This window comes from Camponotus floridanus, unplaced genomic scaffold, assembly GCF_003227725.1.
Source record: "Camponotus floridanus strain SB8 unplaced genomic scaffold, Cflo_v7.5 scaffold612, whole genome shotgun sequence".
Lineage (NCBI taxonomy): Eukaryota > Metazoa > Arthropoda > Insecta > Hymenoptera > Formicidae > Camponotus > Camponotus floridanus.
The window spans coordinates 1-17,751 of NW_020229784.1; the positions used below are offsets into that span (position 1 = coordinate 1).

At 22.2% G+C, this 17,751-nt stretch overlaps 2 protein-coding genes and 2 pseudogenes across 2 annotated transcripts; 2 read left to right on the forward strand and 2 right to left on the reverse strand.

Moving 5' to 3' along the window:
- Positions 1-1,585: 1,585 nt before the first annotated feature.
- LOC109610429 lies at positions 1,586-3,244 on the reverse strand (annotated as a pseudogene).
- An 8,935-nt stretch (positions 3,245-12,179) lies between these two features.
- Positions 12,180-13,197, forward strand: LOC109610427 (NADH-ubiquinone oxidoreductase chain 1-like). The gene is given in 1 exon segment (XM_020029388.2): positions 12,180-13,197. A coding segment is annotated over 1 exon segment (777 nt). The 5' UTR covers positions 12,180-12,197; the 3' UTR covers positions 12,975-13,197.
- A 113-nt stretch (positions 13,198-13,310) lies between these two features.
- LOC109610426 lies at positions 13,311-14,915 on the reverse strand (annotated as a pseudogene).
- Positions 14,916-15,992: 1,077 nt separating this feature from the next.
- On the forward strand, positions 15,993-17,296 carry LOC109610425 (NADH-ubiquinone oxidoreductase chain 4-like). The gene is given in 1 exon segment (XM_020029387.2): positions 15,993-17,296. A coding segment is annotated over 1 exon segment (861 nt). The 5' UTR covers positions 15,993-16,372; the 3' UTR covers positions 17,234-17,296.
- The last annotated feature ends 455 nt before the right edge of the window (positions 17,297-17,751 follow it).

The window sequence follows — 17,751 nt, forward strand, 5'->3', positions numbered from 1 at the left end:
AGGTTTTCCTTTTTTGGCAGGATTTTATTCAAAGGACTTAATTATAGAGATAATTTATATAGTAAAGTTAAATTTATTTGTCTTAGGATTCATTATTATGTCAGTTATGTTAACTGTTTCTTATTCCTTACGATTGATTTATTATGTTTTTTTTAGGGAGTTCAAATGGGTTAGATTATACAGAATTGGGGAGAGAACTTTAATAAATATATCAATAATTATTTTATTGCTGATAAGGATTTTTGGTGGGTCTATATTTTTTTGAGTTTGTTTTTTTGATAGTTATTTTATTTTTATTCATTTGAGAGTTAAGTTAATTACTTTAGGAGCTATAATTATAGGAATTTTGTTGATAAGAGTAATTTACATGAAGAATTTGATTCAGATTTATATTTTAACATTTTATTTTAGGTCGATATGAATATTAAATTTTACATATTCTTGAATCTATAAACCTTTTGTTGAATTAGGAGTAAAAGGAGCTAAGATAGACATGGAATGGGTTGAGTTTATTGAGAAGGACTTGGTTTTGAAAGTTATAGAAAATTTTAGAGTAAATAAAAATTATTTTAGAATATATATATTTATATTTATCATTAGGGTTAGAGTGTTGACATTATTTATTTTTTTTTAAAGTAATTATCTAAGTAGCTTATAGGTTTAAAGTTTAATATTGAAGATATTAAGAAAAATTATTTTTTTTTAGATAGGAGTGAATTGGGGAATAGGCTTAAAGAATTTATAAATATAAAGATATTGTTTTTATAATGAAAGTATAATGTTTTGGGGTAAACTATATAAATTAAATTATTAATATTTATGAGATAAAATGATTTTAATAATCAAAAAGGTTTGAATTAGAAGTTCAAAATAGGTTATCTCTATGGGATCGATAAAGGGGTATTATGTGTTGATTGATTAAAATTAGTCGGAGATTTATTTCATTGAAATTGTTAACAACAATTTACCTCTATGTTTTGGTTTCAACTAAAGTTATTTTTAGATTTTAAGTCATTTTTTAAGTCGAAATTAAATGTAATAATATTTATACTATAAAAAAAAGATTTATATATAATATACATATATAATTTTTAAGAGCAATTTAAATGTTATTTGATTAACTAAAATCCCATATTAATATATTATATTTTAGGTGTGAAATTTTAAATTTTTCAGTCGATAGATTTTTCTAAATATTCAATAATTAGACCGGAGATTAGAATTATTAAAAATAGGAATGAAAGATATATGTATAGGCTGTTAAATGATAGGGTTAGGAAGGCGAGTGGCATTAAAATGGTAATTTCAACGTCAAAGATTAAAAAAATTAGGCTAATTAGGAAGAATTGAATTCTGAATGGTATCCGAGATTTAGAGATAGGGTCGAATCCGCATTCGAAGGGAGATATTTTTTCACGGTTTTTTTTTAGTTTAATAGAGATAAAAACATTTAAAGTTATTAGAGATGAAGCAATAAGAAGAAATATTATTATTATTATAATTATTATAAAAATTATTTATATTAAAATTAATTAAATTAAATTTTTTAATTGGAAGTTAAATGTAATTTATTATACTATATAAATTTTTAATTTAGTTTAATATCTTCATCAATAAATTGAGATATAAAGGAATAGTCATACAATATCAACAAAATGTCAGTATCAGGCGGCGGCCTCAAATCCAAAGTGGTGAGTTCTTCTAAAGTGTAGGTTAAGTAGTCGGAGTAGGGAGATTATTAAGAAAGTTGTTCCAATAATAACATGAATTCCGTGGAATCCAGTTGCAACAAAGAAGGATGATCCGTAGATAGAGTCGGAGATAGTAAAAGGTGATTCTTTGTATTCAATTAATTGAAGGGAGGAGAAGTAAATTCCTAGGCCAATGGTTAATAATAATCTTTTAGTTCTCTCAGAGAAGTTTTTGTTTAAAATTGCATGGTGGGTTCATGTAATAGTCATGCCTGATGAAATTAAAATAATAGTATTGAGTAGGGGGATGTCGAAGGGGTTAAATGGTTTGATTCCTAAGGGAGGTCATAATTGTCCAATTTCTATGGAAGGGGCTAAGGATGAGTGGAAGTAAGCTCAGAAAAATGAGATAAAAAAAAAAATTTCAGAAATAATAAATAAAATTATTCCTATTCGTAGGCCTAAATAAACTGAGTGAGTGTGGGTTCCTTGGTAGGTAGATTCGCGGATAATATCTCGTCATCATTGAAATATACATAAGATTGTGCAGGGCAGAGAGATTATAATTAAGTAGTTTATTTTATGGAATCATATGATTATTGAAATTAGATTATTAAATAATCTTAGTGAGATGATAAAAGGTCATGGTCTGTTTGTAACTAAGTGAAATATATGATTTTGATTGGGGATTTTTTTCATATTTTTAGGGAAATTGAATAAATAAGTAAGGGCGGGTAAATATTTTGGGTGTAAATTTGTAAAGAGATAGGGGGAAAGAGAGGGGGAGTGTAAATATTTGTGTTTGTGAAATTTTTTTATTAATTAAGATAAATTAGGGGTGATATTTATTAAATTTCTCTACAATATAGTGTTGACAGAATGGAAAATACATATGCTTGAATAAATCTAACTGAAATTTCTAAAATATATAATAAAACTTGAATGATTAGTATAAAAGTTAATACGAAAAAATTGTTGATTAATAGGCCAGATGATCCTAGTAAGGTTAAAAGTAAGTGCCCGGCAATTATGTTTGCTGTTAGTCGAATAGATAGGGTAATTGGTCGGATAATTAGTCTAATTGATTCAATTAATACTATAAAAGGTATTAAGATAAATGGTGTTCCTTGAGGGGTTAAGTGTGAAAAGAAGTCGTTAAAAAAGAATAAAATATTAAAAATAATTATTGAGATTCATAGAGATAAAGATAGGGATAAAGAGAACCTTAAGTGTCTGGATGCTGTAAAAATATATGGAAATAATCCTATGGAGTTGTTAGTAAGGATAAATGTGAAGAGTCTAATAAAAATAATGAGGTTAGGTAAAGAGTGTTTTAAGATAATTTTAAATTCTTTAATTAAGAATTTAAAGATAATATTTCATGCTATAATAAATCGGGAGGGGATCAGTCAGTATTGAAATGGAAAAATTAGAATGACTAGTCTTATACTAATTCAATTTATCGATAATTTTATTCTTGTGGATGGATCAAAGATTGAGAATAGGTTTATTATTATCATGTTCAATTTCATTTATTTAATTTTATAAATTTAGTGGGTTCAATTTTTTTAATAATTGGTAGATAGAAGAAATAAATCAAAGTTGATAGAATTAATAAGAAAAGAAATGAAGAACAAAAAATTATTAATCACAATATAGGTATTATATGAGGAATAAAAGAATATTTTTGGGCTTTCAAAAATATTATTAAATTGACAATTTAATGTTTTCTTTAAAACTAATTCTTTATAGAGTGCTTTAAGAAGGAAATAAATAGGAGAGGAGAGGGGGGGGGGGGGGATCATTAAAAATAGAGTGAAGAATTCTATTATATTTGATTTAAAAGATCAAAACTTATAATCAGTCATTTAATGTTGTGAGATGAAAAAAAAATAAATGGGGGTTTTAGAATTAGTAGTAATTAGGTAAGTTATAGGAGTTAGAGAGGAATATGATAATTTTAATTTTCTTTTATGTTAAATAATCAATTTTTAAAATTATAGAAATTAGTGGATTCAATACAAATTGGTATAAAAGAGTGGTTTATACCACAGATTTCTGAACATTGACCAAAAAATAATCCTGGTCGATTTATGAATAGTATGGATTGATTTAAACGTCCTGGCGTTGAATCTATTTTAATTCCTAGAGAGGGAACAGTTCAAGAATGGATTACGTCAATTGAGGTAGTAAGAATTCGGATAGGGAAGTTGAAAGGTAGAACGCATCGATTATCAGTTTCTAATAGTCGAAATTCATTTAATTTTAAGTTATCGGAGGGAATTATATAGGAATCAAATTCAATGTCGATAAAATCAGAAAGTTCGTATCTTCAATATCATTGGTGACCGATGCATTTGATTGTTATTTTATTAAGGTGATTTTCTTCTGTAATGTATAAAATTTTTAATGAGGGAATAGCAATGAATATTAAGATGATCATAGGCGAAATAGTTCAAATTATTTCTATTAAATGTCCTTGAAGAAGGAATCGGTTAGTTATTTTATTAAATATTAGTAGGATTAGGGTATATAAGATTATAGATACAATAAAGATTAAAATAATTATGGTAAAATCATGGAAAAAGATTATAAGTTCGGAGGAGGGTGTGTTAGCATTTTGTAAAGAAATTAATCAAGTATTAATTTTTAATAAAAGAAGTTAATTAATTTCTTTATTTATAGTGTTTAAGACTATTGCACTTTTCTGCCATATTAAATTTTGATGTGTTTTTAATAATATTTTGAAGAATTGTGCTAATATATGTAATAGTTGAAGCTAAGATTTTTTACTAAAAAGAGAGTGTTTAGTATTGTAAGGTAATAAGTTAGATTGTTGGGATTTCATTATATCTATGGTTTAAAGGGGGGTGGGATCTTAATCATTCTAAAGAAGAATTTAGATAGAATATATTGATAATTAATCGCTTAGAGGATAGGGCCTCTCAGATTAAAAATATAAGTAAGATTAGACTAATAATAGAGATTATGGAACCAATTGAAGAAATAATATTTCATGAGAGGAAATTGTCTGGATAGTCAGAATATCGTCGAGGTATTCCTCTGAGTCCTAAAAAATGTTGGGGGAAGAATGTTAAATTAACTCCAATAAATATTCTTATGAATTGAATGTTAAGAAGAAAATTATTTAAGGAAAATCCAGTAATCAAGGGGAATCAATGGATAAAACTTGCAATAATGGCGAATACTGCCCCCATGGATAGAACGTAATGAAAATGGGCTACAACATAGTAAGTATCATGGAGGATGATATCAATAGAGGAATTTGATAGAATTACTCCTGTAAGTCCTCCAATTGTAAATAGGAAGATAAATCCTATAGCTCATCAAAGTGATGAGTTGTAAGTAATTTTAGATCCATGAAGAGTTGTGATTCATCTAAAAATCTTAATTCCTGTGGGAATAGCAATAATTATGGTTGCTGAGGTAAAATAGGCTCGAGTGTCAATATCTAAACCAATAGTAAATATATGATGGGCTCATACAATGAATCCTAGAAATCCAATGGTAATAATAGCGTAAATTATTCCTAAAGCTCCGAATGTTTCTTTTTTTCCTCTTTCATTTATGATGATGTGTGAGATTAATCCAAATCCTGGAAGGATTAGAATGTATACTTCTGGGTGCCCAAAGAATCAAAATAAGTGTTGATATAAGATAGGGTCACCTCCTCCCGATGGGTCAAAAAATGAAGTATTTAAGTTTCGGTCGGTTAGTAATATGGTAATAGCTCCGGCAAGAACAGGGAGAGATAGAAGAAGGAGAATTGCTGTGATAAGGATAGATCAAACTAAAAGGGGAATTTTGTCTAAAGAAATATTAGGGTTATGTATATTTAAGATTGTTGAGATGAAATTAATAGCCCCTAAAATAGAAGATATTCCAGCGATATGGAGAGAAAAAATAGTTAGGTCGATGGAGGGTCCGCTGTGAAAGGAGTTAGACGCTAAAGGCGGGTAAACAGTTCAACCTGTACCTGATCCTTCGTTAATAAAATTACTTAAGATTAGTAAGGAAATTGATGGGGGTAGTAGTCAAAATCTTATATTATTAAGACGAGGGTAAGCCATATCGGGGGATCCAATTATTAGTGGGATTAAAAAGTTTCCAAACCCTCCGATTATGAAAGGCATAACTATAAAAAAAATTATAATAAAGGCATGACTTGTTACGATTGAGTTAAAGGTTTGATCGTTTAAGATTAAGGATTTAGGAGAGCCTAGTTCTAATCGAATAATCATTCTTATGGATGATCCAATTAAACCTGATCAAATTGCGAAAATAAAGTATAGCATTCCAATGTCTTTGTGGTTAGTTGAGTATAATCATTTATTCATATGTGAGAGGGGGTATAAGTAAAGCAAAGTTATTGGTTGATTTAATAAATATATAATTTGATAAGTATATAAATAATGTAAGTGTTTATAGTTTGTTGACTGTGAGATATAAAATTAAATTATTAGTGATGTTTATTAGGAATATACATATATATATATATATATGTATGTATGTATATGTGAGTAGTATTATGTCTGATTGAGGTAATAGATTGTAAATTTATTTATGAAAATTAAGTTTTCTAATACTAATTTTAATTATCAATTTTATGAGATTGGTTAGAAATGATGGGGAGTTTTATAGTTTAAGTAAAAATATTAAATTGCAAGTTTAAAGATATTTTAAGATTAAAACATGATTAAGGATTAAATTGTATTTGATGGGGTAAGATTTATAAATCTAAAGAAATTTATATTTTAAACTTTGAAGGTTTAAAGTTTAGAATAATTAACTTAAAATCTTATTTAATTAGATCATTAGTATAATTAAAGATATAAATAAATTAAGAAAAATAAAAAAGTAAAGGTTTTTTAAATCATTATTTGTTATGAATAATAATTTGGATTTTGTAGAATAAAAAAATATTAATAGAGTTATTATATTGATATAAATATAGATTGAGATAAAGGAATTGATTAGTATAATGATGATTAAAAATAATAAATTAGAGGAGTTAAAGATAAGTATGAATACTCTTAATCATTTTAAAAAAAAGAAAGATAATGGAGGCAGACTTGCTATATTGAAAAATAGGAATATAAATAATAATTGAAAGTTAAAAGATTGAATATTATAGAAAAAGTTAAATGATATTTTTAAAAATTGGAACATTAAGTTGATTGATAGGATAATAATAGAGTAGGTAATAAAGTAAAATAGTCAAAGATAATTTTTAAATATGACAAGAAGTAATATCCATCTTGTTTGATTGATTGATGAGTAGGTTATAATAATTTTAAAATTTAAATTTATTAATATTTTAAAGGTAGAGGTGTAAGAAGAAGATAAAATAAGAAAGTATAAAATAGGCAATTTAATTTCAATGAGTGATAGAATGTATATAGGAATAATCTTTTGAATTGATAGGAAGAAAAATAGGAGGGTTCAATCAAGAAAAATAGAGGTTGAGATTATTCAAAGGTGGAAGGGGGGGATTCCTAATTTAATGGATAGGCCTAAGGTTAGGATTAGTATAGGGAGATTAAATTGTGAAAAGAATAGGGATCTGTAAAGTACGGAAAAGATGATAAGGAAAGATGCTATTGTTTGAATGATAAAAAAAAAAAAAATAATTTTTTTATTGAAAATTTTTAGACACATTAATCTAATAAATATAAAATTATTAATTTCTATGAATAATCAAATGATAAAAAAATCATTTAAAAATAAAGATGATACTGAAAATAAAAATATATTAAGGATGATAAAAAATTTAGAAAATATATTAAAAAAAATAAAAAAATTTTTTACTAAAAAATAATTAAAAAAATTATATGTAAAATTGTAATATATATATATATATATATATATATATATATATATATATATATATATATATATATATATATGATAGATAAATTAAAATTAATAATTAAAAAATTTTTATTAAAAATAACAATTATGTTTATTTGAATAATTTTATATTTTAATGTAGTTAAGCATGTAAATTTTTGAATTTTAAAGGAATAGATTGGGTCTATTAGATATATAAAAGAAAAATTTTAAGATAAGTTAAAGATAATAATTTATATTTATTTATATTTATTTATATTTATTTATATTTATTTATATTTATTTATATTTATTTATATTTATTTATAAATATATAAATATATAAATATATAAATATATAAATATATAAATATATAAATATATAAATATATAAATATATAAATATATAAATATAAATATATAAATATATAAATATATAAATATATAAATATATAAATATATAAATATATAAATATATAAATATATAAATATATAAATATATAAATATATAAATATATAAATATATAAATATATAAATATATAAATATATAAATATATAAATATATAAATATATAAATATATAAATATATAGATATATAAATATGTAATTATAGAGGATAAATAAGAGATGATTTTTAATTATAATCTATTTTTAGGGTATGAACCTAAGAGCTTAAAATTAGCTTACTTATTTATTTATTAAAGCTATAGATTTGTTTAGTAGAGGGTGTAATGAAAACATTAGTAAAATGTATAATTTATTCTATCAAAATAATCCTTTTAGTTCAGGCATATCATTGAGAAAAATGAATAATTTATAAAATAATTATTAGTAAAAACAACATAATAAGTCCATAGTTATTTTTTTATAGGAGAAGAGGGGGGGAGAGTATTGGGTGAGAGAAGTATAGTTATTTATGTATTTTAATAAAGTAGGAAGTTATGATTTTGAGGTTGTTTATGAATAATTTAAGGATAGGGAGAAATGGGTAGAGTATGGAGATAAAATGTAATAAAAGTTAAAATAGGGTGTTTTAAAAAGTAAAATATGTAAATAGGAAAATATTTGGGTAAAAAAACAAAATTAATTAAATTTATCATTAGATAAATTAAAATATTATTATTTAATATACTTTAATGTAATATATATCATAAAATTATTAATAATTAAATATTAATCTTTAATAATAAATATAACAGTTATTATATATTATTAATTATTTAATACTTATTAAATTTTAAAAATAAAATTAATTATTATTTAAATAAAAAATAGAGGAAAATATATATTAATAAAAACATAAATAAATTAAAATAATTAATTAAACTTTTAAAATATATTATTTAATAATTAATAATCATTATTGATTTAATTAATTAATTAATAATTTATATATAGATATTTATATATATATATATACATATATATATATATATATATATATATATATATATATATATATATATATATATATATACATTAATGATTAAAATTATTAATATTAAATTAATTAATTAATTTAAATAAAAAATATATAAAAGAGAATAATAAGGGAGAGAAAAAGATATAAATGGTAAATAAAAAATATATAAAAGAGAATAATAAGGGAGAGAAAAAGATATAAATGGTAAATAAAAAATATATAAAAGAGAATAATAAGGGAGAGAAAAAGATATAAATGGTAAATAAAAAATATATAAAAGAGAATAATAAGGGAGAGAAAAAGATATAAATGGTAAATAAAAAATATATAAAAGAGAATAATAAGGGAGAGAAAAAGATATAAATGGTAAATAAAAAATATATAAAAGAGAATAATAAGGGAGAGAAAAAGATATAAATGGTAAATAAAAAATATATAAAAGAGAATCTAAATGAATAATTAATTTTTTTATTGAGATTTATTTAAGTAATTTAAATATAAATAATTTTTTGAATTTTTTTTAAAATAAATAAATTTAAATAATTTATTTATAATAATTTTATAAGATAATTAATATTTAAAATAATTTAAATTAATGAAAATTAATAATAGAAATTTATTGGTAGATTTATTAATAAAAATTAGTGCCAGCAATTGCGGTTAAACTAATGATAAAAAATAAATTTTGTTAATTATAAAATATATATATATATATATATATAAAAATATATTATAATTTTTTATTTGATTAGAAAATAATTTTTGGTTTAAAAATTATTTAATAAGAAATAAAGAATGAAAAAATAAAAAAAAATTTAAATAATATTTTTTATAATAATATATAAAATATTATTTTTAAGATTATGTACTTATGGTGAAATATGGGTATAAATTTGAGAAGTAATAAGTGAATGTATTTGCTTAATTAATTTAAAAAAATTTAGTGATAAAGTAGGATTAGATACCCTATTATTTTTATTAAATTGAAAGTTAATTAAATTATTAAATGTTAAGCATTAAAAATAAAAAATTTGGCGGTATTTAATATTTAGAGGAACTTGTTTATTAAATTGATAATCCACGAATGGAGGAACTTAGTTTAAAAAATTTTATGTATTGTTGTTGTAAAATTATATTAAAAGGTATTAATTGAAAAATTTAATAAAAATTATAATTCAAATCAAAATGTAGAATAATTAAGATATTAATGAGTTACAATTAATTGAATAATTGAATTTTAATAATTTAATTTTATAGATGAAAATGGATTTAAAAGTAAATTTATATAAATTTATAGGTTGAATTAATAGTTTAAGTATGTACAAATTGCCCGTCATTTTCAATATATGAGAAAAGTCGTAACAAAGTAAGTGTACTGGAAAGTGTTCTTAGATATAATAAAAATTTTAGTTTAAGGAAAAATAATTCGTTTACATTGAATAGATTAATATTATTGATTAAATAAAATTGATATTAAAATTTTTTTTATTGGTTAATTAATTAATTTTTTTTTGTATAATTGTATATTGTGTGATTAAAGTTATAATAAATTGATTTTATAAGTTATAGTAATTAATTTGAAATAATTATTTTAGATTATAAAAAAAGTAATGTAAATGAGAAATAATTTTAATATTTGTAAGATTTAAAAAAGTAAATTTTAATTGTTGTACCTTTAGTATCAGGGTTAATTAAATAAAAATTAGTAATTCTTAATAATCTCGAAAAAAAAAGAGTTAAGTGATTATGAAAGTTAATGTGATAATATTATTTTAAATGATTATTTAGAGAAGATATTTTAGTCAAGTTTTTTGATATCTAGTTTTTTTTGATTAAATTTAATTTTAATATATATATATATATATATTTACTATTTAGTGGAATATAGAAATATATTTTATAGATATTTTATTTTATTTATTGGTAATTATAATAAATAATATAATATAATATATAATAATTATAATTTTATTTTAAAATTATTTAAAAATATGAAAATATTTTAAAAAATAATAATAAAAATTAATTAATATAAAGTTAAAAATTATAATATATATCAAAAATTTATGGGATAAACTATAAATTTAAATTAAAAAAAAAATAATTAATATTTTTATATATATATATACATATAATAAATATATTCATAAAATTTGAATTTATTGTAAATAATTTAATAATTTATAAAATTTTTATTATTTTTATTATTTAAAATTTATGTAAAATTTTAAAATTTAATGAAATAGAAAAATATTTAAAATAATTAAATTTTTAAAGTAAAAATGATTAAATTAGTATTATCGAAAAAAAAAATAAATAAAATTTTAAATATATTATTTAAAATTTATTAAAGGAATTAGGCAAAATTGTTTAAATTGATGGTTTAAAAAATTGATTTAAATTTAAGTTTATCTGTTTAATAAAAACATAGTTTTATGAGTTTTGTGTAAAATAAATTCTGCTCCATGATTATAAATTAATTAAATAGCCGCAGTATATTGACTGTGCGAAGGTAGCATAATCAATTGTTTCTTAATTGGGAACTGGTATGAAGGAATGAATGAGATTTAAACTGTCTTTAATAAAATTTTAAAAACTTAAATTTTTAGTAAGAATGCTAAAATGTAATTGTGGGACGAGAAGACCCTGTAGAATTTTATATAGATTTTGATTTTAGAGCTTGCAAGAATTAGAGTTTATATTTGGTTGGGAGGATTGTTAAATTTAATGAACTTTAATAAAAAAAACATTAATTTATGATTTAAATTTAGATAAACGATTAGGATTGAATAATTCTATGAAAGAAGTAATTACCTCAGGGATAACAGCGTAATATTTTTAAAAAGATCTTATTGATAAGAATGATTGCGACCTCGATGTTGAATTAAAATAAAAATTAAACGGAGAAGTTTAATATTTTAGTCTGTTCGACTATTAAAATTTTACATGATTTGAGTTTAGATCGGTGTGAGCCAGATCGGATTCTATCTATAATTATATAATAATAATTTTGTACGAAAGGACTTATTATTTAAAAATTTTTTTTAAGGTATGAATAATAATAAATTTAATTTATGAGTGTATTTATATTAGTATGCTTTGAATAAATTACTTTGGCAGATTCAGTGTATTAAATTTAGAATTTAAGTAGATATAATAAAATAATAAAGTTTATTAATTGTTTGATAGATGTTTATTAAAAAATATATAGGTAATAATTATTAATAATTTAATGTATTTTAAGTTAAGATTTTTGAGATTAGTTTTATTGATTTTAATAGTATTAATGGGAGTGGCTTATTTAACGTTATTGGAGCGAAAGGTTTTAGGATATATTCAGAGTCGAAAAGGGCCCAATAAAGTTGGGTTAGTGGGAATTTTTCAGCCGTTTAGTGATGCTATTAAGTTAGTTACAAAAGAGGTTTTCTTTGTTTTTAAATCAAATTATAATTTATATTATATTACTCCTATTGTTATATTTATAATAATAATAATAATGTGAGTTTTGTATCCGTTTATTACTAATATTTATTTTTTAAATTATTCATTATTATTAATAATTATTTTCTTATCTGTGATAGGTTATGTGGTAGTATATTTGGGATGGTCTGCAAATTCCATGTATTCAATAATAGGGTCTATTCGTTCAGTATCTCAAATGTTGTCGTATGAGGTGAGGTTTATTCTTATTATTTTAATTTTAATAATTTTGAGGGAGAGTTATTCTTTTAATAGTTTTGTTTATTTTCAATATTATCTTTGGTATATTGTTTATTTATATCCATTGTTTTTAGTTTTTTTTATTAGGATTTTGGCAGAATTAAATCGAAGTCCCATAGATTTTATTGAAGGGGAATCAGAGCTAGTCTCTGGATTTAATGTGGAGTATTTTAGGGGCGGATTTGTATTAATTTTTCTGAGGGAATATGGGATGATCTTATTCTTTAGTATAATTATAGTTTTAATATTTATAAATGTTAGTTTTAATATTTATTTTATGGCATTATGAGTAAATTTTATATGTTTGTTGATTATCATGATACGAGGACTATTGCCTCGGATGCGGTATGATGAATTAATGTATTTATGTTGAAAGATTGTTTTACCTGTAGTTTTAATGTATATGTGTTTTATTTTAGGGTTTAAGTACTTATTGGTAGCTATTTTATTATAATAAATTTAATGTTAGGTGTGTATAGAGAGAAGACGGGGAGGTTAATATAAGAATAAAAGTTAATAGAAAATTTAGGTTTCTTTGTTATATTTTCAAAATATAAACTTTTGTCAAGTTCATTAACTTATTTATTTTTATTTGTTGAAATGAGGATTTAATTAAAGTTTATAGTTAAAGAGGATTGAGTCTCAAGTTTTTATTAGAAATATAAATGTAAGAAAATAAGTAAAGTAGAAAAATGAGAGAATTTGACTAATGATAATAAATGGGGGTTCAATAACTTGAGCTCCGGCTCATGTAAGTAAAATAAAGGTATTAATGTAAATTCAGTATGAGATTTGATTAATCGGGTATGAATTTAATGATATTAATATGGGCTTAAAAAGGGGTATAATATATAAGATACTAATTGAAAGTATAAGAGCTATTACCCCTCCTAGTTTATTGGGGATAGATCGGAGAATTCCGTAGGCAAATAGAAAGTATCATTCTGGTTGGATGTGGGTCGGGGTAATTATTGGGTTGGCTGCGGAGAAGTTATCCGGGTCTCTAAAAATGTAAGGATATTCAAGATTGATGATTATAAAAATTAATATGATAATTATAAATCCAAATATATCTTTAAGGGAAAAATAAGGGTGGAAGGATATTTTAAATAGGTTTCTATTTAGACCTAAGGGGTTAGATGAGCCTGTTTGGTGGAGAAAGTATAGGTGAATAATTACTATAAGTATGATTAAGAATGGTAGGATAAAGTGTAGGGAGTAAAATCGGTTAAGGGTTGCGTTATTAATAGAAAATCCCCCTCAGACTCATTGAACTGTGGAGGTACCAATGTAAGGGATTGTTGTTATAAGATTGGTAATAACTGTGGCGCCTCAGAAGGATATTTGCCCTCATGGGAGAACATAGCCTAGAAAGGCTGTAGCTATTGAAATGATATAAATTGATACTCCAATTATTCATGTATTGGTTAAGTTGAATGAAGAGTAGTACAGTCCTCGGCCAATGTGAATATATATACAGATAAAAAATATAGAGGCCCCGTTAATGTGGATATTATGAATTAGTCAACCTAAATTAATGTTTTGTGTAATATGAATGATTCTGTTAAAAGCGTGTGTTGTGTTGGGGCAATAGTGCATTGATAGGAAAAATCCTCTGATAATTTGAATTATTAGGAATAATCCAAGAATAGATCCAAAATTTCATCAGTAAGAGATATTGATTGGAGTGGGGAGTTTAATTAAAGATTTATTGAAAAATGATTTTAGATTAATATTTTTTTTATTCATAGAATTGTGATGGAGTGGAAGTGCATAGAATGGAAGAAAATGACGGGGGGGGGGGTAAAAGATTATAATTATTAGTAGTTTATAATAATTATAATAGTTAGGTAATTTTTCGCAGAGAGATAGATTTTGATGAACAGATTTTGATAATAATAAATAGAGAAAAAAGGAGATAAAATATAGAGAGTCTAGTGAGGTTGGATAAAGGATATTCATATAAATTAAGAATATTATTAAATGTAAATTTGTTAATGTTAAAGATAGGATAATTTTCGTGGAATTTGTATTTATAAATGAGTAGATTTATTTGATTAAATTTTATGATATGGGTAAGGAATGCAATATTGATTAGGAATAGTATAATTATAGTTAATTTAGGGTTTAATTTAAATTGTTCATTAGAGATTAGCCTAGAGAAATAGAGGAAGATAATCAGTAATCCTCTAATTATTATTAAAAATAAAAAAATTGATAGAATATAATTTGATTTTCATAATGATATATTTAAACAAATTAGTGAGCTGTAAATTAGAATAATAATCATGATTATAATAGGGTGATTATTTATATTTAGTAAGAATAAAAGTATTATAAAAAAAAATATTAGGTATATTAGGTAATTAATGTTAAAGATTAAGTATTTATTCATATATAAGTAATTATAGGAGTGGTACATAATAAAAGTAGGGGGTATTTTAATATATTTGTATAAAGTGGGGGGTATATTGAAGAATAATTTATGATATTAATTTAAGGCAAAAAATAGTTTAAGGAAGAGAATATTAATTTTGGAAATTAAAGGTTATTAACAGGTGTTGGCTATAAGGTGTAATTATTAAAATAATGATGATACTGATTAGTGCAAAGGTTTTTAATATTTTTTGAGTAGAATTTTTTTAATTAAATTTTATTGAAATTTGTTAAAAATTTATATGAAATTTAATTAAGCTAAATTATATAATTAATATTCTTATAATTTTTAAAAATATTATTAATTTACAAAATTAAAGTTTTATTGGAATTTAAACTATATAAGAAAAAAAAAATAATATTATATAAGTAAGTAATTATAATTGATTTGTTAATTTATATATATATATGTATGATTATTTTTATAAGTTTAATTTTTATATATAAGTTTATATTGGTGGTTTTGATAGTTTTTGAATTAATGATTTTAAATATTTCTATAATTATATATTTAATTTATAGGATAATGATGTTAGAGTTATTTATAATTTATTATTTGATTTTTATAGTTTGTGAGAGGGTTTTGGGGCTGTCTTTGTTAGTTTTAATTGTGCGGTATCATGGGAATGAATTGTATTATGTTTTTAATTTTAGAAAATTTTAAATTTATAGGTAGAATTATTTTATTTAAGTATTTAAAATTAATATTATAAGTTTAATGTTATTTGATAATAGAATGTGAGGTAAAATCTTTAATCGTTTTAAGTAAGTTTAATTATTGTTAGTATGATAAAAATTATTTTTTTTTTTTTGTTTATAAATTTTATAGTAATTTACAGTAAAAAGGTTATACTATATTATAGATTATATTTTTTAATGAGATTAATTTTTTTGTTTAAATTTATATTTAAAGACTTAATCTGAATTAGGGTTAGATTTATGTGAAAATTTGATTTTTATTCTTTTTATTTAATTTTATTGAGGGTGTGAATCTTAGGATTAATAATAATAGTTATTCAGTTGCAAAGAAAAGTTGGGATAAAGTTAGTAGTATTTTTGGCTATAAGTTTAATTTTAGTATTAAGATTTAGGGTAGGAAATCTATTAGTATTTTATTTATTTTTTGAGCTAAGTTTAATTCCTACATTTATTATAATTATTTATTGGGGATATAATTTTGAGCGATTAAGAGCTTCATTTTATTTGTTAATATATACAATATTTATTTCTTTGCCGTTGTTAGCGTATATTATGAAGTTATTCAAGGTCAGGCAGACATTTGAGATGGAGTTATTAAAGATAGATTATTTAGGTTTAAGGTTTATTGATTATTTGGTTTTGTTTATAGCTTTTTTAATTAAAATACCGGTGTTCATATTTCATTTATGGTTGCCTAAGGCTCATGTTGAGGCTCCGGTGTATGGGTCAATAATTTTAGCTGCAGTTTTGTTAAAATTAGGGAGATATGGATTATTGCGATTTATTGAGATTTTTTATTCATGGTCTTTTAAGTATAGGTATATTTTTATAAGTGTAGGAATTATTGGGAGAATTTATGTTAGATTAGTTAGGTTAGTTCAGATTGATATAAAAAGGTTAGTAGCTTATTCTTCGGTTGTTCATATAAATGTTATATTATGTGCTTTATTCACTTTAATAAAATTGGGGTTTGTTAGATCATATATTTTAATAATTTCTCATGGTTTATGTTCTTCTGGTTTGTTTTTTATAGTAAATTTATATTATGAACGATCATTGAGGCGATTAATATTTTTTAATAAAGGGATGTTAAATATTTACCCTTCTTTGAGATTATGGTGAATAATTTATTGTGCTATAAATTTTTCTTTCCCCTTGTCTTTAAATTTTATTAGGGAGGTCTATATAATTAGTGTTATTGTGGCTTGAGATGTTAGACTAATAATTTATTTGATGGTTATTTGTTTCTTTAGTAGGGCTTATTCATTATATTTATATTCGTATGTTCAACATGGGATAATTTATGTAGAGAATAATAAATTATATGTAATTTATTTAAAAGATTTTATAGTTTTGATTTTTCATTTTATTCCTTTGATTTTATTATTATTTAATTTAATTATGTTTTATTAGGATGTTTAGGGAGTAAAATTAAAATTAAAAATTGGGCCTGTGATAATAGGAAGGGCAATATAATTTAAGTAGTTTAAAATTTAAAATATTAATTTGTGGGATTAGAGATATAAATTGATTTATCTTAAGTTATAATTAATTTATATGTGTATAGTTTTTTTATGTTAATATTGAGAATTTTTTTTTATTTAGAAGGATTGTATTTATATTATTGAGAGTTGAGGATTATGTGTGAGTGGTTATTTTTTAATTTAAATTCATTGAATATAGAGATAGTAGTGTTAGTAGATTGGGTTACAAGCTTATTTATTAGGGTGGTTTTATTAATTTCTTCAATAATTATATTGTATAGAATAGTTTATATGGAGAACGATAAGAATATTAATCGTTTTATTTTATTATTAAGGTTATTTATTTTTTCTATGATTTTAATAATTATAAGGCCTAATTTGGTTAGAATTTTATTTGGGTGGGATGGCCTTGGATTAAGGTCTTATTGTTTGGTGATTTATTATCAA